Here is a 23,461-nt window from a genome sequence, read left to right on the forward strand (position 1 = left end):
GGAACAGCTTTACTCCAGGGATTAATTACAGAGAGTGAGAGTGCACATACACTCATGAACCAATTTTTGCTAGTTAATACTAACGATTTTTTGCAACCGCGTGGCAGTCACTGATTCAACTGGAAGGAGAATTGCACAGTATCTGTTAAATAACCATGCCCATCCTTAGCAGCTCCTTTTGGTGCCCGCAAAGTTTGTACTATTCGTTAGTGAGATACCTCCTTTTTTGGGGTTGCCCACCAGCAGATGGACCTCCAGAACCTCTTGGTTTGTTGAGGAGAGAGCTTGCAGTTTCCTCCACTGGCTGTTAAACCAGAGCTGTTCGGCGAGGTGCACAGAGGATTGCTGGATTCTCATACTTGGTTTTATTCTTTAACTTTCTTGAGCTTTATCAAGAGAGAGCGAATGGCCTAGACGCTCTAGGCTCTGTGTTTTGGCAGAAGATTGTTACCAAGCTGCTGGTTAGATAAACCATGCGGAAACAGTATACTTAGATATTTGCAACTTTTTGTGACTTTTTCGTGTTCGTAACAATTTTTTTCAACCTTCCCCACATGGAGTTGCAGCGGATAAAGCAGAGATGTAGAAACCAGTATCTCATTGCAAAAGCAGTTGCCTGCCCACCTTTACCCTTCCTTATACAGCCTTTATTTCTACACCTCTGCTTTCTGCTGAGAATCCCAGAGTGAGAAGAGCAGTGTTTAAGCCCTGTCTTACTGACTCGCATCCAATTTCTGCACAAACAGCTATGGAGAAGCAGCAAATGGAGGAGAACATAGACCAGATAGCAGATTCCACCAGGGAAGATGAGATTTGTTGAAATAACAATGTTGTAAGACAGTTTCTGGAAAAGTAGTCTCCTTCTTGGTAGAGATGCAGCTTCATCAGTCATATGAAGAATCTCTGGCTTAAAGGTAGAGGGGGGTGATTGTTGCTATAAATTATGTGAAGGTCAGCTTTTCTTTTCCATAGTGAGTTCCTTCGTTCATGCAGGTAAAATTGTAACTTGAGAAAATTATTAGAATATTAAGTATAATGTTAGTATTCTCAACAGGCTGAACAGCTGTTTGGAGAGGTAAGGATTAGGGATAAACATGCACACTGAATTTTATTTCCCATTACAGGTGGGAGGTTTATTTTTCTGCTAAGACAACAGTGGCTAAAGATAATTCAAAAATGAGTCAAAATGAAATCCTCTGAGTATTTGTTCACAGTTAGATTTGCAGAATTGTGAAATTCATTATTTCATAGCTCTGCTTTGAAAATCTTAAGTAGAAGATATCAGGAATTGGGTGCTGTGGTTATTGCTACTGTAAAAATAACTAGGAGTGCTCTTGTTCTGGAGACCGGAGAAGTACAGCACATTTACAGTTCCCAACCACAGTTTAGTGGGGCTTCTTCATTTTGGCAGAGGCTGCAAAGAGGGAAGAGACTTCTGCAGTGTAAATACCTGTAAGGTTGCGTCTGCTTTGCCCCTTGAATTTGAGGCTTTGTTGAGTCGAAGATGTTTCTGGTATAAATGGAAAATTCCTATCTACTTCTGACTGGATTGGGCTGATAGGATAGAATTTAGTCAAACTTGTGCCATTTGTTTTAAATTTACTGTATAGTGGAGGGCATATTATAATTCTGCCTTTCATTTCCTCTGCATCCAACCTGAGGCATTTGGGATCCGTTTAGGAGAAACGCTGAACTCTTGTCAGTGCAACTCATGTCAGTCAGTGATGAGAAGCCCTAATACGATAGCAGTGTGGGTTGTCAGCAGGGGCCTGGAGCTGGGAGGTAGGGCGTCCGGGGGCTGGTCCTGGTCTGCCACGGTTTACTGGGTCTGTTGGAGGTACATTCTTATCTCTGCGTGTATGTTTTCCTTTCTGTGAATGGAAATGGTATCTCTGTAGCTCTGTGCGTGGGAGGATTGATCTAGGTGATGTCTCTACAATGCTTCTGAATGCAAAAAATACCACATTCTCTTCCCTCTTTTATTACATCTGTAGACCCAGACTGTGAGGTGAAATAGCCCAGTGTTAGGTGCTGTAGTTCCGTGTGTGTTGGTCTGTCCCTCCCCCATCCCTAAAATACAGCTCTGAGTGCTTCAGATGGAGTAATCGCAGGAATGGGAATGAGTGAAAATTGACAAATTTTGATACTAAATTTTTTCTGCCTTAGCAGTTTATTTCTAAAAATGTATCTCTAAGGATAACTTGATATTTAGGCATTAAACTTTTGTATTGGTGATAGAAGCACCCACAAACTGTCTATCATTCATCTTTTGAGCACCTCTCACGCTGTGCAGTATGATCCTCAGGCACTGATCTTCTGGGGGATAAGAGTGTGACCATTGAATGCACGACTCCTGTAGTAGATACGCATGAAGAGGTAGAATTGAGATTAATCAAAAATGTAATTGGGGCTTTCCAAATATGTGAGTACTTGACTTCTGTTTTGTTATTATTATTATCGTCATGTTTTCTGCTTTTACGTAACTTTCTGACATGTGCATCAAACACTTCGGTGTATGGCCCAATGACTGCAAATCTCTGCATGCTCTTCTGCAGCAATGCTGCGGAGCCTATAAGCACATTAAGCTTCCCAGGGAAAAATACTCTCAGCATCTGGGAGAGGTTAAATGTTCCAGGGGAGAGGTTAAATGTTCGTTTTGTCCTCTGCTTCTGTAATTCCAGAAGCCAGATTAGTTCTGAATCATCTGAACCACATTCATTCAAGATTAATGAGAAAGACCAAGTATGGAAAATTTCAGCTGGTAAGCGCCTTGGCTTTGAGCAAGTGGTGGAGGGGGAGTTCATACTGGCAGCAGCCTGCGGGTCATGCTTAGTTTTGAGTTTCCTTAGTACTTAATTTGGTGAAATAGGGAATCGCACCATAGCAGATAAACAAGAATTTCAGCAAGCAACATGAAGCATTTGCGGGGGGGACTTAAAGGCCTCCCCTTCCTTTTTCCCATCTATTTCTGTTTCATTGGAGATCGGATTTGTCCTTTTGCATATGTACATGTTTATAACTTTGTGCATGTTCAAAGTATGTTGGTGTCTTTAAAATTAACAAGCGGCATATTCTCACTAATGGGTGACAAGCTGTTCTAGCAGAGATGTGCATATCTTTAATCTCAAGTCTGATTGACTGACAGGCCATGGTTAAGCCGTGGTTAGAAATGTGAGTGGGAGCCTCATGTAGAAAACATTTATGAAATCCAGGCAGGTCTACCAGCAAAGCTGTTCGAAGTTCTGCAAAAATAATAAATGGAGAATTCAGGACTAGAATTAACAGAAGTCAATTGGGTGACCTTGGGCTTTCTAAAAATTCAATCAGTTTCAATTTGGGAGAAATGCTTCTTTTAGTAGAGCTTTACAGTGTTGTGCATGGGTGGCAGCTCTGCAGTTTCACTGTGGTTCAGTTGCTGAGGTGGTCGACGTGGAAGTTCTCTAGTGTCTTGTCTGTGTGGTAGCATTAAGTATCAAAGCAGACTCTTTACATCAAGTTGAAAATGAAGGTGAGCCTAGATATAGCAATTGCTAGGGCTCATTTATTTTCTGGAATCTGAGATTAAAGACTTTTTTCCTTCCGGTGCAATTCTAATCAAGTTAAAACAAAACAGAAAGAAACCTCTTCTTCCCCATTGCTTGTTTTGCAGCAAACGAAGGCTATCATCAGAAAACTGGAGTGTTTCATTTCTGATTTTGTAGAACAGAAGAGAATCAAACTTCTCCCCACTGGCCAGGTCAGCGTTTGATGCTGCCGCGGTCCTCTGTGGTCTCAGAGGCCAATGGCTGGCTGTAAACGGGATCTGCTAGCCACCTGGGCTTCAGGGGACTGACCTGCGGCGCCTGCATGAGCTGGCACAGGCACGCTCCCTAGCACATGAGCACGTTCAGGTAACACTGAAGTTTCCCCAGCCTGACGACCACCAGTTTTTCATCCAGTGATAGATAGTCTAGGAATCATTTAATAGCAGTTGTGAAATAAGGAGAAACACAGCACTGCAGTGTTTTACCTTACTTCAAAATCAGGAAAGCAGGAACAAACAACAGCCCATGCTCTAGAAGCGAGCTGTGTTGTTCCTTCTTTAACTACATGCACTTCAAAAGACTGTTCCCTCACCTATTGTGTTGTTCTTTAACAATTCTTTATTCCTCCCAGAGATATGTAGACTATGTCGATAAGAACTTTCCCTGTTTTTAACACAAAAGAAGAAAAATAAAACTGAAACAGAAAGGATGAAATTACTTGCCTGGAGTCACTGTGTAATTCAGTGGTAGAGGCAGAATTAGAATTGGAGGCCGATAGCCGGCATCTTCCAATTCCCGATGGAGACAAATCTTTTTTAATTAAAAGTAACATGGGACAGTTGTCTCACCATGAATTTTCGAATATATCTGGACTTTCTCCTATTTAAGTATTCAGCCTAGAATTATAATGTGTTCACAATAAATGTGTTAAAATATTTAACCACAGATTAGTGAGAAATTTGCATTTTGCACTTACGGCTGGCATGCCTCAAATAGCCATCTCTCTTAAAACAACAACTCTCTAGAAATTATGATTTTTTTTATTTATTTAAGGAACAAATCCTTCGTTGTTGTCCATAAATATATATTCCGCTCTCAGCAAAGACCAAAGTCTGACTGAAGGCTACAGAGTCTCGCCAAGGGGACAAGAGGCTTCATATATCACGTCAGCAGTGAGAGGGGTCTTTTGAGCACCACAGCAGAGTCATTGACGGGCTCCGAAAGACATACGACGATGTTTTTCTTGAAATTAGGAATTACCCTTTTTATCGCTAATTCTGGAAATCTGAGAAGCTTTTTTTATCCTAATCTTTTTTTTCTTTCTCTCCCTCTCTCTCTCTTATTTTCTTGCTTAATTTTAAGTGGAGACAATGGCAGGAGAATGGCTTTGGCTATTTGGAGAACGTAAAGATTTGGCCAACTTTCCACTTCATCCTTCAAAAAGTAATACTAAATTTTATTTTCAGGTGTTTCATTAGTGAACAGCTTTCCTGAGCAACTTTTCTTTTGTCTTCAGTAAAAATTTAGATGTAATCCCTCTGGCAGTCATGTCATATAGAAAACTCATTTAGAGTGCGCAAGAGATCAAAATTTTATTATTTGCTCGAAAATGTGTTAGACACCCTAGAGAAACCAGGACTCCATCTAGGAGCTTAAAGTCTCGATCCCACATGTCACAGTAAGTGAGAGATACCGAGAGACAATAAAAGAGGGAATTGCAGAGGAAAGAGAAGCATTACCAGAATATTAGATCAGCCTTCATAAATTAAAAATTAGTATTGTGAATTCATAAATCTCTTTAAGAATAATGTTTTGTCAGTTATGGAAAATTCGAGAAGATGGAGTAATGGATTTATATATTTAAAATCTCTAAAGTAATCGGTTTTCATTAAAATCAGGAAATACCTTAACATGTACCTTCCAGATTTTTTTTTATGTATTGTCATTAGCCCAGGTTAGTAGAGGTTTTTTCCCTTTGATTGGAGAGGAAGCTTGCTTGCCTGTTGCTAGGTGATCGCTAATTGTGATATTAACTGCCAGCAAGCTGCTGGCAGGGATTATAAATTTTTTTTTCCTTGTTAACAAAACGCATGTGTTAGGGGTGCGGCGGTATCTAAATGCTTCTGTATTGCTCAAAATGTATAATGGGAGTGATAAATTCTTTAATACCCAGGTGTAGAGCATTAACCCCTCTTTGCAGTGCAGTAGTCTTGTTAGCCCCCGTCCAGTAATGGCATTAAAGTTGAGTGTAGAAATCGGAGCTGATATGGCAACAGAAGGATCTGAGCTCTCCAGTACAAGCAGTGAAGAGCTGACAAGTGTTAGAGGAGTCCTCAACCAGAATGAGATGCCGTCTGTCCCGTGTTCACTCTGCAAGCTCATGGCAGTGTGGTTTGGACCAAGTGACCTCCTCGCGTACTGTCCAACAGCCACTCTGCAGACCAAGTTTCTGCAGCATGGGAGCCAAGAGGGCTGCTCGTTGCCGTAGTCATGAATATTTCTCATGCCTTACGCAGGGTGACTGCCGTAAGGAAGTACTGTTCATCTTCCAGCATCAAGGGATGCTGTATTCCCACAAAAGTATACTTCTTAAGCTTTTTTCCTCAGTTCCACCCCATCCTAAATTTACTTCTCAAGGAATGGTAAAAGTTACGATCTTCCAGCTTAGTTGGACATCCATTTATATACCTTATGGTAGCAGTCTGAGTCCAGCTTGCATCGGGAGCTGAATGTACTTGTCAAGAGCATCATTCCCTGCTGCCACTAGATACAGGATTTCATGGGCTCCAGCTAGATAAAGGCACCTACAGCTATTGTTATCTCAGCAACTTGAATGTAAGAATGATTGTGGTTTAGCTGCTTTTCAGAAACTTTTGGAGGTGGGTTTCTATACCTGCAAGATGCTCCATTGGTTACTCTTTGACAAAATGGTTTGTTGTTTCTAGGTTGGTGTCCTTGACATTTCCTTCAGTTCACTATTTGTTGGAGGTGTAGGTGAGATTTGCAGTGAAGTATTTTGCTCTGTGAATGGTTGGTAATGGAGTACTTACAGCGCAGGTACAGTGATGCCTTTGTTCTCTTCATCTGGCAGCTGCAGCTTCTGCTCCCAGGAATTTTCAATTATATTGCTGTCCTGAAACTGCTGTCAACCCTGGGGCAAAGGATGGTGATTGCAGTGAATTGGGTGCTCTCCCATCCACTTGGTCTGGATTACTGGGAACTCACTGCGCTTGTAAGAGGAGAGGAAGAGTTGTATTTCTTCCTGCCACACCTTATTGCAAAATCCGTGGGCTGAGCTGGATGTAGAAGCGCTTCAGTCAATCATCTTTGCTTGTGCCCGTCATTTTTGCCACTGCTAAGGGCTGGAGAGGGCATCCTCTGAGTCTCTGCAGCCTGTTTGTGGTCTAGCAGCTGTTTGCTTACTGCAGGCTCCGTTTGGGTATATTGTGTGCAACAGCTTGTTAGCTTACAGCTGACTCCCGTTCATCTTTCTACCCCTTAGCGAGCTGCCCTGCCCGGTACTGCAGGCTTTCCTGAGAGCCAGGGTGTGCTTTGGCACCAGCTATGCCCCAGAAGCTGAGCACACCACCTCTTGGCCGTGTGGGCTGAGGTGTGTGTGGAGCATCTTCCCTGCCTCCCCACTGAGCCTTCCTTCTTCCGGCTAATAGCTCCCCGCTTCAGTGGCCTTTGAAGTGTGCATTCGGGGGGTTGTTGACTTGTTTGTTTGTTTTCCCCCCTTTCTGTGTCCTCCTGCTTACCATCATCCTCTGGACATATTTGGTAACACAGTCATTGGCCTATATTTATTGCCTTTCTTCTGTGTTTTCATCGTCCCTTAATTATGGCGTGTAGTCCCACACAATTGAGTTTGTTTTGAATTTTTAGTTGTTTGGGTTTTTTAAATCTATTAATCAGGCCTCTCTGACAAAAAGGCCTGTGAGAGTTTTTGGCATAGTTTTGAAATACTGCAACTGTGAGAGAGAATTCATACCCTGGCTTCTTTTTTTTAGTGCTTGGCTTTAAGAACTGCAGTCTCCTTGCTCTAATGTGAATTCCAGGAGACAAAGGATTTATATTTCCTTTTTTAAGTTTCTTGAAGCCTATGCACCTTTTAAAGATTTTTATAAATGGTGTGGCATATGTTTTGGTAGAAATAATTAATCGGGGGAGGCTCACATACATTATTGCTTCTGTACGTCCTGGGAGCTGCTGGTTGGGCTGGCCAGCAGCCACGAACCCTCGCTGGCTGGACAGCCAGCCTTCACGTCGGCCTGGTTTCCAGCACAAGTGGTGTCCAAATCAACACATTCCCATGGAATGTTTTAGATTTCAGCAAAGCAACATTTTCCTATGGAAAAGCCTTCCCTCAGAAAAATCCCTGCTAGCCCTCGGTCAGGCGGCTTCCATGCCTGGGGCCCTGCGGAACAACGAAGTTTCCTACTGGTTGTGTCATCAGAGGAAAACCAGTTCATCACTTGCCTTGAGTGGAAATCGAGTCCCATTTGTCATTAAATCGAATCCCTGGGAAAGGTTGGGTTTGATCAGGGTGGCTCCTGGTTCCAGGTGTCTGATTTCACACGAGCAGATGCTCACGGGTTAAACACTGTTAGTCGTCGGTTCTCTCAGCTGCTGGTTTTCAGCAAGTGTTTGAATACTTCATTTGCTCCCTGTGGTGGTGCACGGATGCTGCAGTGACAATGACTGTGCTTCAGAGAGAGGTGGATCCTGCACTGGATGGACGTGAACTTGCACCCCCGGATCCTGTTTTATGCATTTGCTACAAATACTGTTGCAGCCTGGATATCTGCTTGGCTGAGAGTATGCTTGAAACAATAGTATTTTCTGCAAATCAAACCAATGGTCCTTGACAGGTAACTGTTGGTGTTTCACGTGTCGTCTTATCCATAAACAATACTAATTCACGTTCTTTCAAGATGCTAGTTTGAAATCTCAGCTCTTTATGATTGATCCAAGTCTGTCTCCCCACTCCCCCCCTCCCCAAGTGCCGCAGCTCATCTGCTGCTGGGAGTTGGGTCAGTCCAAACCTGTGCATAACAAAAATTTATTGGGTCACAAGTTTCTTTGTACTGATACAAAAGTTCAAACTAGTTGCTGCTTTTCTTCTAGTAGCTGTGTGGGGATTTATTAGAAATTAAATATTACTTTAGTCAGTGTGTTTAGTTGCTAAGTTTGGGGAAAAACTCTGCCATCAATAATGCTAATTGCATAAATGTTAATTTTACAGCATGTATTGATTACAAAAGAAATTTCTAAAACCAGATTTTGCATTTTTATTTTGCCTAAATACAGAATATGCTGTTACTTCTATAGGAGAACCAGCCACTCTTCTCCAGTAGCTTACAGACTACACCAAAGAAACAATTCGTTTGAAAAAATGCCTGGGATGGACCCAATGTTTTTTTGTTATAGATGGTCTTTAGAAGAATGAACTTCTTCAAATGGTTTCTTAATCTGGAACAGGGAGAAAGCAGCTTTTGAACACTTTAAAGTGAGAGATAGTTTTACTCTGTCATTTCTCAACTTGAAATATGTTTTAATAATTAATACCATCTGAGACTTCACGTGCAAAAGTTTGGGAACAGAAAGAGAATTTATCCAACACAGATCAGGCATAGCTAAACTTCAGCAAAGCCCTGCAAACACAGAAGTTTGTTGTTTGAAAGACTTGACCGGTCACTGCGGTATATTATTTACATGCTTGAATTCTTCAGCTTCCTTCCCTGGGAAGGCACAGTTAATTTTCTCAGTTCATGGGGTCTGTGCTGAATCAGATGGAGTTTTTTATGAGAGCCTTAGGCCTTTTTTCAAGTTGGAAAATAAGATAAATCACTATGTCTTTGTTTCTCTAGTGGAGGCATTTTGTCTATTCAAATATATATGATTTTCCCTCTCCTTTCTTTAACCTCTTCCACCCACATCCAGGCATATGGCAGCCTGGGAGTAAATTTTTTCTATGGCTTTATTTCAGAATGTCACCATTTTTTTCTTGGGCTTACAAGAGGCATATAGTTGCCATACTGTGATTTTTGATTTCTGTGGCATATTTGTACAGTATGAAGACTACACTACGGCTTTCTGCTTGTAGCTTGATGGGTCCTGTCCCAGAGATTATCCTGGACTCTGATGCGCTATAAAACTATGAGCCTGTCCTACAGGAGTGTGAATGCCCTCAACAGCTCTTGACCTTCATGTGAGTTGAGGAGCTACACTTGAAGAGCTGGCACTTACTATAAGGAATGCAAACAATTAGTTACGTTAAGCCCTGTGAAGTGAGCGTGCGTATTCAGACGAGTGCGTGCCCCAGCGCACTCCAGCACTTACGAGTGTAGGCCTGCTTAACTTCTTTTTGGTCATTTTGGTCTCTCTCTCCCTCTTTCAACTCCCCTTTTTGTTCAGGAGTATCGAAGGCTTTTATTACTCATGTAATTGCTTTGGGTCCTTTTACAGTCCGTATTTTAGCACAGTGAAGTTTATACACGTTAGCACAAGAGTCTCTGCAGAATAATTGTGAGAGCAGCGTGTTTTTTATATATGGCATTTTATCAGAACTTTGCTAATGCTGTCAATGTAATAGACAACATCTGTTTTCCATTTCATTGCATTTCATGTAGCGGTAGTCAACTCAAGAGGAGACAAAAGTAACTTTGTACAGAAATGGCATGTGGGGCTTGGTTCCTGTTTTGCATCCAAAGAGGAGGGTGGATTACCTGAAAAAGGCAGAGTGCCTTACAGCAATCTTACCGGAGGATATTTAGTACCTTGCTTTTAATTTGTGCTCGAATTTGGGCATAAGGCAATTATTTATATATTGATAGCATAGTTTCACGATACTAATTTCAATAAAAGCTTAGTGTATTAAAATACCTATGATTGTCTTCAAGCTTTAGAGGACTTTGAAACCTGCTTCGTAACTGTAGGAATGATCCCCTGGTAATCTGTCTCTTCCACCTGCCTTGACAACGCTGCAACAAATCTTTCCCATGTTTTTAGTTATTTCCCCTAGGCACTGTGCTTTTAAAATACTTGCTGTGCCTGAGCCTAGGATGCGATCAGTGAACTCCTACAGGTAGAGCCTCTCCCGTCGAGGACTCCCCACACAGCAAGAGCCGCGGCGGCGGCGGCGGCACCGTCGCCCTGGGCAGCACCGCCTGCGGACTTCCCTGGGGAGAGCGGGCTGTGCCGCCCTGGCAGGAGGGGCGCGCCCGGCCAACAGTCATCTGCACTGTTAAGAAAAGAGCAAGGTTACCTTTTATGTCTGGGAGGTTTGGTCCTTCTGCCGACAGACGCGGCTGTGGGACAGCTGCTGTAGGAAGGAGAGCTGTTCTGGTGTGGTGGTGTCTTTGCGGGAGAGGAGGGGCATGGGCGGCCGTCAGACGCTTCCTCACAGCCTCCCCTCTTCTCCAGCTCGCCGGCACCACAGGTTGCTGGAGTGGGTGCTCCACAGTTCTACTGCCTGCAGCACCCTGGGGCTGCTCCGAGGCAACGAAGGAAACAAGGTTTAGAGGATCATACGGATGTTCCCTCCTCTTCCTCCTCTTTCTTTTCCCGCATTTGGATCCGTTCTTCACCTTCAGCTGCGCTTGTCACAGGAGAGGCCTCTCAGAGGCCATTACGTCGGGCAGCCTCTGCGGAAGCAGGAGGTGAAGCGAAAGCGGGACCTGGCGGTGGCCCGAGAAGGGCTTCGGTTCAGGCGGGTGCTCGTGCGTGCCGGGCGCCCGAGGGCCCACCACGGCCACCACCCTGCCGGGGGTCCCGTGGGAGCTGCTGTGGTCACCAAGCACGCGCGCATGGCAGACACCAAGCTTCATTAATTCTGGGGCTCGTAGGACAGCTCGTTGAGCTGTGTTCTTCTGATGCGGTGAGGTGACCTCTGCGTGTGAGGGGGTTTGGTGGGCGAAGTGGTCTGGTGGAAGCACAGAAACTGTCCGGTGTCTGGCCAAGGCTTTTCTGGGTAGAGGCATTAGCTGGGGTAGTGCGTTGTTATGGTCGAGTAAAAGCCATAAAGCATTTGGGTTTTTAGCAGATGGCTTTGGGAGTATATTTTGCTGGACTGAGAATTCAGTAAATATTTTTGACACAGATTTGTTTTTTTTTTTTAATTATTTATTCCAAATTGCTTTTTTCTCTCTTCCTTGAAGAGAGTGTGGGCGTGTTCTTTGCTGAGGAGGTTTTTCCTTGTGAAGAGAATGTGGATCTTGAATCAAATTGACTTATTTTTAATGTGAAATTTTAGACCCTTGAAGGCAAAATGCCATGATGTTACATTAGCTTTAAAAACAAAACAGAATTCATGCAAAGAGTAACTTGTAATTGTTTAATGTAAATAAGATTTTCTTTACACTTATTTCTTATTACCTTTAGCACATCAGGTCCACCCATTTGGCCAGGAAGCACCTTTTTCAAGAGAAATGGAGCCCTTCTACAAGGTAGGTGATGGATGCTACATCTTGGAGTAACTGTTCTACTTAACAAATACCTCTTCCAAATTGTACAGCTTTTGTAATATTCACTGGGTAAGAAGTAACCAAATGTTTTTTGTTTCCTTTAACCTGTCTCCTTTATTGCGCATCTGGTGCCTTGAAAATGACGATTTACTACGTACAGTGAGTGTAGTCAATGAAAGTTGTTGCTTTTTTTCTTTCCTCAGATTATTAATTTGCTTACTGTAAAATATGGCAAAGGATGGCTTTTTTTTTTTTTCTTTGTGTGGATAGAATGCCCAAAAGGGAATGTTCCAGGAACACTGCTTTTAGCTCTGTGGATGAAGCAAGGTTGTTCTTTGAGAGAGATCCTTTCTTTTACTCTCTAATTGTTCTGATAGGAAAATGTGCCTGAAGGTGGGTAGCGGTGCTGTAGTGGGGAAAACAGTGGCAGAGTATTTGTCTCAAGAAACCTATCATGTTTAAGGGTGCTTATATTCATAGAGGAATGTTAAATATCTTATTTCCATTGGATGGACAATATAAACAGAAGCTATATGACTGCAGTTTTGATAGGTGAAGATTTTCAGTCTATCTTACCAGACTTTTAAAAATCATTATTCACTGCTAAGTGTGTTTATATTTCTGCCATTGAGTATATAGAACTACCGTCGCTCTTAATGGAAGTGTCTTGGGAACACAGAAGGCTGTTTCCCCAGACTGCATGTATTTGTCTATGGTGCAAAAGTAACTTGCACCTTTTTGGGATGATTTTATGGTCTTTGCAAGTATTTGCCCATGAAGTGTCTCAGTTTTGTGTTCATTCTCATGGTGCCAAGAGTTTCCTGGTTTTCTTTCTGGCAGAAAATGCTGTATAATGTTCTCTGGAACATTTAGCCACTTCACCTTACTCACAACTAGGCTCACAAGCAAATAATTGGCAAGCAGTACTGCTCACCTTCAACACCCCAAAGTAATCCAGCATCTGTAGTTTACCTGAGAATATTTTTCAGCTGATTCCTTGCACATATCTAAGAATTTGCATCATTCTATTATCTAATATCTATGTGAGGTTTGTTCAAACAAATTTTAAATACATTAAAGCATTCAGCTTATTTCTTAACACTAGGAGATGGTATAAATTGTAGAGTTCGGCAGCTTTTGGCTTTAGTCGTGATAGGATAGATCTACTACCTTTGCAGTCCTTCCTAATGGAAAGAACTAGATTTTTAATTTTTTTTTTGTAAGGAAAAAAAGAAACTATTGTGAATGGATGTGCCTGATTCGTTTCCAGTTGTTCAACAATTCCAGTTTTAAATGTATACCTGTACATATACAGTCTTTGTAATTTGAGTTCATAAAATGTAAACTATGCTGTCAATTCTGTATCACACAGATGTTTTACCTCTTCTTATGATGCAAGATATCCAGGAATTAATAACGACTATTTTGTAGTCCTTCCTATCTCAGTTGTTGCTTAAAGCCTTCTCCCAATAAAGAAGATTACACTGTTCTCCACCCTGTTCTCCTCTGCCCTCCTCTGCTTTCCAAACTGGGGAAGAAATACCTAAAAGCCCAAAACATTTCAGCATATTAAAGAAATAGAGAAAAAGAGAGGGATGACTGCCTTTTCAAGCAACTAACAAAGCCTAACAGACCTTTAACTGAGTTGGCATTCTGCGTTGCCATTTCGAGTGGAAAACGCAGCCAATTTGAACTCTAATATCCATGATACAACTGAGGTTGGAAGGATGAGAGAGTGTGAAGAAAAAACTCATTAAAGTAATCTTTTAACACTTCATGGTTTTAATTTTAAAACAAGAAAATAACTCAACCAAGCCTTTCTTTCTGTCTGTCTTTCTGTCTTTCATTTTTCCCTACAATGAGCTCTTTCACGTACAGGCTTCAGCAGTTGCATGGAAGTAGTACATCGACCTCTTTGCTGCTTCTGACTGTCTTCTTCCAGAAGACCTGTGTAGAGGAATGGTAGCGGGTGCAGAGAGATGTGAGATGAGGGGGTGGAGAGGTTTGACGAGCCCTACCTCACATGACCATCTTAAGCCTCTTTTTCCAGTGCTTATATCCAGCTTAATGCAAACAGGAGAATGAAAAATTGATTCCATTATCGGTTTCAAGTTATAGTACTGCCTTTTGATTGGCAAAAGTTTAGGTAACAAAGGGGTTTTAAATTCTTTTTACTTGATAAATGTTTTGCTACATTTGAAAAAAAATGTTCAGTGCGTGTTATAGACAATAATACAGAATAATTCTGAAATTTTAGTAAACGTGATATTCATGTGCACTTGTCACACCTCATTTCTTCTGAGTTGTTAAAGAAAATGCCCTTTTTCGGTCTGGGGAGTGAAGAGAAAAAATTGCCTCAATGTATGTAGTACTTTTTTTAGCCAAGAAAGACTTGTAGACGCTCCTGGTTTCCATTCATTTTATACCTGAACTATTTGGCAAAGTAATCTTAACCATTGTAAAGCATTTAACATATCTCTCCAGAGAAGGTGACTGAGAAACCAGTTATCTGTGTACCTCAAAATAGCAAAGGAAGAGAAAGGGAAGCTAAAATTCATTCTGTGTCCTTAATGTCTTTGAAATGAGCAGGATTATTCCTCTGTGCCTTTCTGGCTGTCTTTGCTTGTACTTTGTTGAAGAATTTTGAACAAAATATATATATCTCTTGTTTTCTTTTTGCCTATGATTTTATTAGATACGAGATGGCTACCTCAGTTTCTTTTTTGAGGATCATGGTACTGTTGTTCCCAGCATTAACTCTCTAATCAAAACAAATGAACAATAAATTTTCTTTTTGTGTTGAGTAAGTCACTTGCTCAGGTGCTTTTTGAAATGTTGAGCTCCTTCTCTAGGTGAGGATTGCTCCTTATATCTTGTGCTCTTTGGTCTTCTCATGAAGTCCCATACAGAGCTTAATATAGGTAGGACCTTCAGCCTTACTAGACTCTGATACCTTCTCTCAAAACTTACTTGCACGTCCGTGGAGATGGCTGCGTTCTAGCCTTCAGGATTCCCAGATAAAACAGGTTTTTGCTCTCACTGCTTTACTTTTTCTGTCGGTTTTTGTAACTTGTTATTGCACATACTGTGTTTTTGTTTCAAATCACAGCTTAATTTTTTTAAACCTGGTGTATGGAGAGCCTTTGTTCCCACTGTTTTTTCTGTTCTCAGCTGTCATTACGCATCCATTTTTATTTAATAAAATGTATGACAGCAAAAAGTCTTTACAGTGGAAAAGATTTAGACGTATTCTTCAGGAACTTGTGCTGGGTAAGATAGGTGGGGACATAATCACATTAACTTCCAAGACCTTGAAACTAATACAAGGTGTTCAGATAAGGTCAGTTTCGTTGCCTCTGCTCTGGTCTTGGGTATTAATCTAATATTACAGACTTGAGGGTGCAGTTGCTCACAGAGCAATGGCAATAATAAAACTATTTTGCTCTCAATATATCTAACATTCTCCCTGAATAAATGAAAAATACATCTTCAAATTAACTTTTAGCAGCAGTGATGTAAATTCCAGCTGCTGAGTGCCACCTGTGAGATGTAACTGGACTGTGGAGGGATTTGGTTTTTTTTCTTCAAGATACAACTTTCATTTTGAGGAAAAAAGTACTGAACTTACCACTCTCTTTTTGTCTTATTTGCCCTCACACTTTAATGAATTATTACTATGTGTTCTCCTATCGAATTTGTTCTGTCCTGAGTTGCAAGGAAGTGTGCGTGGAAGGTGCTTGTGGGTGTAATTACAGCTGGCACAGAAACAAAGCGCCGTACAGTGAAAACAGTGATCTGTGTCTGCTGTTGCTTCTGCAGTGGGGATTGAAACAGGAGTGCAAGAACTGTGGGACTTCCCCAGAAGATGCAAGAGCTCCATGACTGGGCAGCGGCTGACATAAAGCAATGCCTCCTCTCTAGTTTACAGCAAGTACACATCTGCCAGGCTTAACGCCATTCTTGGGTAAGCTTCCTGAGTTTCTAGTCAACGCCTGGAAGAAGCAGGCCCTTGTGGTAGCACGGTTAGTGATTCTTTATCATCCAGGGAAGGAAAGTGAACCTGTGTCATCTAGTTCCTGTTGCTGTTGGAGCTGAAAACAGAGGTGACTAGATGGTCCACCTTGGATTGTTGCTTCCAGCAGTTCCTGACCAACTGGAGGTACAGCCGTGATCCCTGCCATGCTGTCTGCTTTCTTGTGTGAGCAAGGTCCTCCACTTCTCTTCTGATGATCAGTACAGTTTAAATCTGCTGCCTGTGGATGTTAAATCAAAGATATGAGCTTTTGCTCCAGAGATCCTGCAGACCCAGGCTGACACCTGTGAACAGGATTGCAGCAAACTGAATTCAGACTGCATGGCTTTCCGTTGAAGCCACGATTCTCTTTTAATTAGAATGGAAAAAAAGATTAGCAAAAATCCCTTCCCATTCGCAGAACACAGGAGGGGAGGAGTGAGGAGTCACATGTGGCCTTCGGTCCCACTTGGCTGAGGGAGCTTGAGAAAGGAGGAATTGTCTTCCCCAGAGCTCACAAGCTGCTTTGTTCTGTCTCTACCATCGGCTGCAGGGAACAGGCATCCTCATGCTCCGGAACAGAGCAAGCGATAGGATGCTTACATGAGGATGGCTTGGCCTCTTCTCCTCTGGGAAAGCATTGTATGAGTCGCTTTCATCTCTGACTGATGCTTCCAGCAACCCATGCATGATCTGCCTTGGTCCAGCTGCCATGGCTGCAGCTGGCACCACCTGTGAGGAGCTCTGGCAGGAAAGAGTTGGAAGACACTGTCTTCACAGGGCCAGGTATCACCAAAAGCAGCGTGAGACAGTGATTTCGAAGTTCGTTGCACAGTAGAAATGGAAACTCTGGGCACTGCTGCTGCAGGCAAGATATCAACCCTTGATGCCCTCAATCTAAGATGGTGGCTTTCATGTTTTAGTGTACTGACATCTGATATCTTACCATAACATGAGACTTTAAGGAAATTGCCAAAGCACACGGATCACTTTATTCTTGGATGAGAATGGTAATTTATTTGAGAGAGCAAGAAAATTGCATCCCTAATTCTGAAATTTATTTTGTACAAAATGTGAACAGACCAGACCTGAGAAGTCCTACAGAAAAAGATGGGGAACCAGCTCGTTTATGAGCACATGCACACATTTGTACAGAGATCTTTTTCTTCTCTAATAAGCATGAGAATCCTTGAAATGACCAGTTTGTTTAATCCATTGTCCTTTGAGTAATTGTACGAAACGAGAGAGCAGATTTGGGACTTCACATTTCCGAGTGTTAGCTATTAATAGAAGCACTTGCTGAGGTGGAAATAAGCCAGCGGGAAGGATGCAGAAAGGGGGCAGCTGTTGCTGGTTTCCCTTGTGAAGGCTAGAGTCATCCCGTCTTATAAATGAAGACATCCACCCTGCATTTTTATGTTAATAGTGACATTAGGATAAAAATATAACAACAGTAGGGACTAGTTTCTTTGGACAACAAGTACTGCCCATACCAGCTACTCAGTCCTTTCTCTGGAGAGATTTGGGAGGAGGAGTTCTTGTTACCTTCAAGATGGAAGTTGACAACAAATTCACAAAGAGAAGACTCCTGTGTGCGTGCAGCCACAAGTGTTTTCTCTCTAATAATGTGAAAAATTGGGAAGTGTTTGTCAGCACCCACCAACAAACACGCAAGGGCCCCTGCAGGCACAGTGGGCTTCTTTCTTCTGGTGGAAATTCAGTTCGTCTGCTCTTTCCACTGCACGAGCAGGAGAGGTGCAAGTCTTGGGCATTTGGGGGAGAGGTGCAGCCCATCCTGGGACACAAGGTATCCGAACCTGCTGGTGCTAACGGGGGTGAGGAGAGGAGGAGCAGGGGAGAGCTTGAAAGACGAGAGGATTCAGTAAGACTCGCGTGCATTTAACTTTCAGAATTCCATGTCTTACACCTCAAAAGAAAACCAAACTTGGAGAGAAATGCTCTGTTTTCTTCTACTACTTAGAGGTGCAAAGAAAAACCAACATGGCAAGGTAGCATATATATTACAGATAATTTAATATTACATAATACTGAAGTGTAATGATGACTATAAGAAGAAAGGCCAAAAGTGATGCAAGACGGTCCAGCCTTAGGATTGGTAGGCTTAGGTGCTGTGATCTGTAACACAACCGTGGGCAAGTCCCTTATGCCCAAATCCAACTAAACATTAGTTTCCTAACGCGTATTTGGGCATCTCACATTCCCCAAGAATCTAAATACTTTTTTTGCTTTGGGGTTATAATTCCTTGCTTTTCTGCTCTATGAAATGAGGATAATAATAGTGCTTCTCGCTGCCCAGAGCTACAAAGTCAGTCTACAAAGTACTGGCTCTGTATCATATTCCAATGCTCCACTAATGGGAGAACCTTAAACACAGGGAACCTAACTGTAAAAAGCAACAGTGCTGTCTGTTAGCTTTTGCAGGGAAGTGTGTTTTAGGTTTGGGGTTTTTTTTTCTCATTGAAGTTTCAGTTAAGCTCCTTACTCTTAGAGATACACTTGGAAATTGATTCTTTAACTCCATAAATGACTGTTTTGTGTGGAGATCTGGTGTTTTGAGTGCCCAGTTTAGTTCCAGTTTAGTAATCTTCATCAGAAGAGCACCAAACCTTTTGACTTCACCATGTTTTCTCTTCAAATTTTGCTTCTCCAACCTCCAGTTCCACCCTCTTTGAAACTGTGGTTACAGTCATTACATGTGTTTGCTGGTGACTTGGCTTTGGTCAACCTATTGAATTAACAGCAAAGCTGCTATATCTCCTTGTTAGAATAAATCACTTTCCATTCACATTGCATTATTATTTAAATCAGCTTTTTTTTTTGCCCCCCCAGTACCTGACAATCTCTTCAGGAGTTTCTTTTCAGGAAGATGATTCATGTGGTGCTTCCGTAGGGACCGAGTATTTGAATAATTTACTTATTATTAGCATTCAATGTGTTTGCAGTGGTATTATTGAAGAAGTAAAATTAAGTCAGAGGAGTTGTGCAGCATGTCCCTAAGGGGGTAATTTGAACAGCAGAGCTCTCCTTTGTTTGGGAAAGCGGGTAAAACCCTAGTGGGGCTGCTGAGGTCCTGAGGGTGCTGGTAAGGGCTTGTGTTTGTGAGAGGATTTTAAAATGGCCTTAACACTGTGCATTCAATAAAAAATTCCCAGTGAGAGACAGTGTTTTGCAGTGATTCATACAGAAATGCTCACTTTGGTGGGACATTTTTAGCTCTGTGTTCTTTATAGGACATTTGTATATAGGGTGCTATGCATTAGCTGTGCAATATGTATGTAGTCTTTTTATTCTTATTTTTCTAGATGAGTGTGTAAGACAATGGCAAAAGCCAAGGCAAAAAATTTATTAAGTGCCTGAAGTGTGGTCCTGTTAACATTGATGTTAGAGCCATTAGTAAGGAAATGTGACCGCTGGCTGTTTATATTCCCTGTGACCAAAACATCTGAACTACCTTTGGCCTCTCAAGTTGAGAAGGAAGAAAACTGAACTGCAGCAGACAGGTCTCACTAATGGTAGATCATGTTGCAGAGTACACGAAGATAAGTTAAATTTGTACCGTGTTTAAACTCAGTGACTTATGGTTTAGATCTGCATAGGTGTCTTTGCTATCTTTACAGATAACTTTGCTTATTTTGTAACAGTCCCACGTAGTGACTTTGAAATTATTACTTCTGAGTGAGTCAAGATGAAGTTTACTTGCTTTGTTTACTTTCCTTGACGACTGGGAGGTGTGGGTGAGTGCTGCAAGGCGAGTCCTACCACGGTGCTAACCTTGGGCGGAGGAGAGAATACATCTGTGTGTACCCGCCTGTTTTACCTTCAGTGTCAGCGGCTGTGTAAGCGGTGGCAGTAAAACAGCACTTTGCAATACACACTGAAGAGAGAGATTGCTGCTGCTGCTGCAAGTCCCTGCAGTGCTGGCCTGGCTGCCCCAATAACTAGTGTACTGTAGGAAAGGAAAGGGAAGCTACTTAAAGCATGGAGGAGGTGAGGAGTGGATAATCCTTGCCCAGACAGAGTTCAGTGCCAAGGTAGCCTACAGGTAGCATTGCTCCAGGGATGCTGCTAAATGGCCTCATATTCTTAGCCTCTTTTCAGGTTGGTCCTGTAGGGGATGTGCTTGTGGCTTTGCAATTTGAACACTGGAATCCACTTCTTGTAAATCACCAGTAGCTGATCTCAGCTTTTTTAGGAAAAGTATTTTCTGTGACTGGCCCTTCTTTAGGTATCAATACAGGTGCTTTTGTCCAGAGACATGTCCCTTTCACTGCCACAAACACACATATGGGACTCACTTACACATGGAAAACTAACTGTGCCGCCCTTGGATTACAGTTGGGTGAAGAAAGATGTAGACTAGATACAGCAAGAGAAATGGGAAGTTCCTGTTCAGTGGCTTTCTCCTTTACCAGGACTGCCATACATCCAGGATTCCTCTGATGTTTTTCTTTCCCCACCAGGACCTATAGTCTGCTCAGAGCATGGAGATTGTTTGCCTGTGCCCAGGGCTTCTGGATGCCTGGTGGCATGGTGAGAGCATCTCCTAAGGGGCTGTCAGGTAGCTGGGAAGTCCTGAATGTGATCACTGCAGATACAGAGACAAGTCTGGCAGCAGTCAGTGTCAAACCTTTTCTGTAGGTGGAATTTGGGGCCAGGCCACCTCTGGCTAGGCTGGCACTTAGAGTAGGAAATTTCAGTGGCCTATGACAGGGATGTCACGTACCACCAGTTAGATCCCATTTTACAACAGCAGTTCTCTGAACAAGTCACAGTTAGTAGCGGTAAAATTTGTACAGTAACTTGGAAAATGGTAGAGTATGTAAAGATTTATTTTCTGTAACTGTGAAATTACTGTGATTATTGCCATCAAAATCTCTGGGCTGATGAGCTGGAGCATATGCTCCGTGCTGAGAGCCTGTGACTGTCTGGCATTCCTAAAATGTGAAGGTGGCTGATATTAGAAGTAATCTTGGCTTTCATAACGGTAGAGTCTGTTTGAGAGCACAGCTACAAGAGAGGCGTAAGCCTGTGCTTTACATGGAGATTACTAAAATAAGAATAATACTGCAGTTGTGTTGCTATGAGCAGTTTTGGTGATGTGCAGACTGCTATGAGCAAGGGAAAGCTGTTGTCAAGTGGGGCTGTTCCTTGACTGCATGTCAGGTTTCTTGAGACAGACCTATATTGAGAGAATTAAAATAGAAGCTCTGGGAATTTTTAAGATGCTCTCTTGCTATGACCTGCTTGTGTGATGGACAGTTACATGTTTTTGGATCCCTGCGGAAACCAAAGCTTCATAACTAGTAAACAGAAGAAAATTATGGGAAAAACAGTGATGGTGATCAAGTCCAAGCAATGATCATGTCTTGTGTTTTTTTATGCTGTCTGTGTTGATGTTGTTCATGGTTAACATTGGCAATAATTTTTCCTCTCTAACATGCTAAGAATTTCTCCCCGCTGGTCAGAGCAGATCTCTGTGCTGCTGGTTAAAGATTGGTAAGTTTTCAGTTCTGTAAAAGGCATTTCTTAAACATCTAGAAAAAATGGCAAATTAATGGAAATGGCATATTACTAAGAGAGCTTAATTTTTACTTGAACAGTTGAGAAAACTAGAGGCTATCTTAAATTGGAAGGGTGGTCAGTGGTGTGCACATTTCACTGCTGTGTGTTATTTAAGCTAAATGCGAAAAAAATCCGTTGATTTCAGATATTGGAATAAATCTTACCACTAGAAATTCTTCAGTTGTACACTTGACAGTATGCAGAGCTCTGGGATGGCCGAGTTCATTATTACAACTGTGAATGCATCACTTGATTTTCCTGCAATTTATAACAGACTTGAAACTGAATTGGGACTGTAAGAGGGAAGGAGGCAGGATTTTTCTTCTTTATCAGTAGAAGTACAGTGTGTTCAGAAACCCCAAAACCAAAGCTAGGGCTCTTTTTGGGGTAAGCAGTCCTTTACACTACCGATTTCAAGCTACTTGAAATACACCTGCCAAGGCAGGAGACTGTGAACATGAACTTACTGTATACAGCAGTTCTTCCTCGCATCCCTCTCCCTTTGTAAAGGAAAAATAAGTTGCATCTGGATCCTGAAGGATGAACTTTTACAAAACAGTCCTCTCTAATCAGCAGAATGGGATAAACTCTCATTTTCTTACAAATGTAGTCTTTGGGAAAAGTCCGAAAGACTTTTAGGCTGGTAAAAGAATTTATCCTCTTTAATGCATTTAATGCTGACCACAAATTAGCAAAGAAAACATGACTTTTCTTTAAATTACTTTAGGACAACCTTCGTCAATTTGGAAATACCATTAAAGGATCCTTGGCTGCTTCTTACATGTTATAGTTTCCTTTCTCTTTGTAGGTCAGAGTCTCACAGTGGTTGCAATTGCATACAATAAAGGTAATACATTCTCTTTTTCTCTGCCAATTTTTATTTCTATGTCTAGCCCGTCATACTGCTCTCTAGTGCACAAGAAGGATAAGGTGAAATTGAAATCAAAATTGTTCACAGAGTGATAGGAAATTCCAGTCCTGATTTTTACATATATGCACAATTTAAATAAAGATATTAAGAACACTTCCTGCATATCTTTAATTTTCATATTTCCACAGTACATCCTTGCTTTGCAGGTTTTAAACATTATTTATTTATTTTTTGTGAATACTTACATTGTTTTTCTTTATAATAAAATAGGATATGCTGTTTTGTGAACCACATGTTGAGTTTCAGCACTCGGTTTCTGATACTAATATATTAAGTGAGTTACTTCCTGGAGATGAAAAAATAAAATAGCTAAGGCCAGACCACCTGATCAGCTGTGTGTGTACAAATATGTCTGTGCCCGTGTGTGTTTTAAATAAATGCATTTAAATATAAATATTTATAGTTATCTTAATATATTGAACATGTACAAAGAAATACACGGTTATGCAGAAAAATACCCCTTTTTTTGCTAGAGATTTGGTACATCTGCCCTGTTCTCATAAACTCTGAAACCCATACAGGGAGGAAAAATTACCTGTAAATATGTTCTAATGTTTTTCTGGGGAAACCCAGATATTTCCATTCTTGTTTGGAAGTGTTTTCTGTGTCATCCAAATGCAAGGCTTGAGATACCAATACAGCAAAATACTAAGGTTTACTAATTTTTTTGTGACAAATATTGTCCTTCCCACCACCATGTGTTATATATCTCCCTTTTTCCCCAATTTTTTCTCTATAAACATTTTCTTCTCTCTAGTATTTTGTGTTTCTGTCAGTCCTCCCTTTCGGTCCTTTGGAGCAAATCTGAAGTTGTTACCTTAATGATTTTTCCTCCCCTCTCCCCTTCAAGCAGTTCCAGTTTTGATCGCTGTAGTTGACATTGCTAATGCTTAATACAATTTGGAGTTAAAAAAATTAGGTATATTGTAAAGTTTTTTTGGGTTTT

General features: G+C 41.6%; 1 protein-coding gene across 24 annotated transcripts in view; it reads left to right on the top strand.

Annotated features, from left to right (window-relative positions):
• The window catches only part of FOXN3 (forkhead box N3), a 215,704-nt gene that overhangs the window by 120,943 nt on the left and 71,300 nt on the right, over nt 1-23,461 (top strand). For 11 of the 24 annotated variants that reach the window (XM_075151305.1, XM_075151313.1, XM_075151315.1 and 8 more), the window contains 3 exons: nt 11,907-11,971; nt 21,468-21,518; nt 22,375-22,431. In XM_075151305.1, coding sequence (XP_075007406.1) covers nt 11,907-11,971; nt 21,468-21,518; nt 22,375-22,431 — 173 coding nt within the window. The remainder of the gene's footprint in view (nt 1-11,906; nt 11,972-21,467; nt 21,519-22,374; nt 22,432-23,461) is intronic. The other 13 variants (XM_075151322.1, XM_075151320.1, XM_075151325.1 and 10 more) reach the window with 3 other exon arrangements.

The sequence above is a fragment of the Calonectris borealis genome, chromosome 5 (genome assembly GCF_964195595.1).
Source record: "Calonectris borealis chromosome 5, bCalBor7.hap1.2, whole genome shotgun sequence".
Classification (NCBI taxonomy): Eukaryota; Metazoa; Chordata; class Aves; order Procellariiformes; family Procellariidae; genus Calonectris; species Calonectris borealis.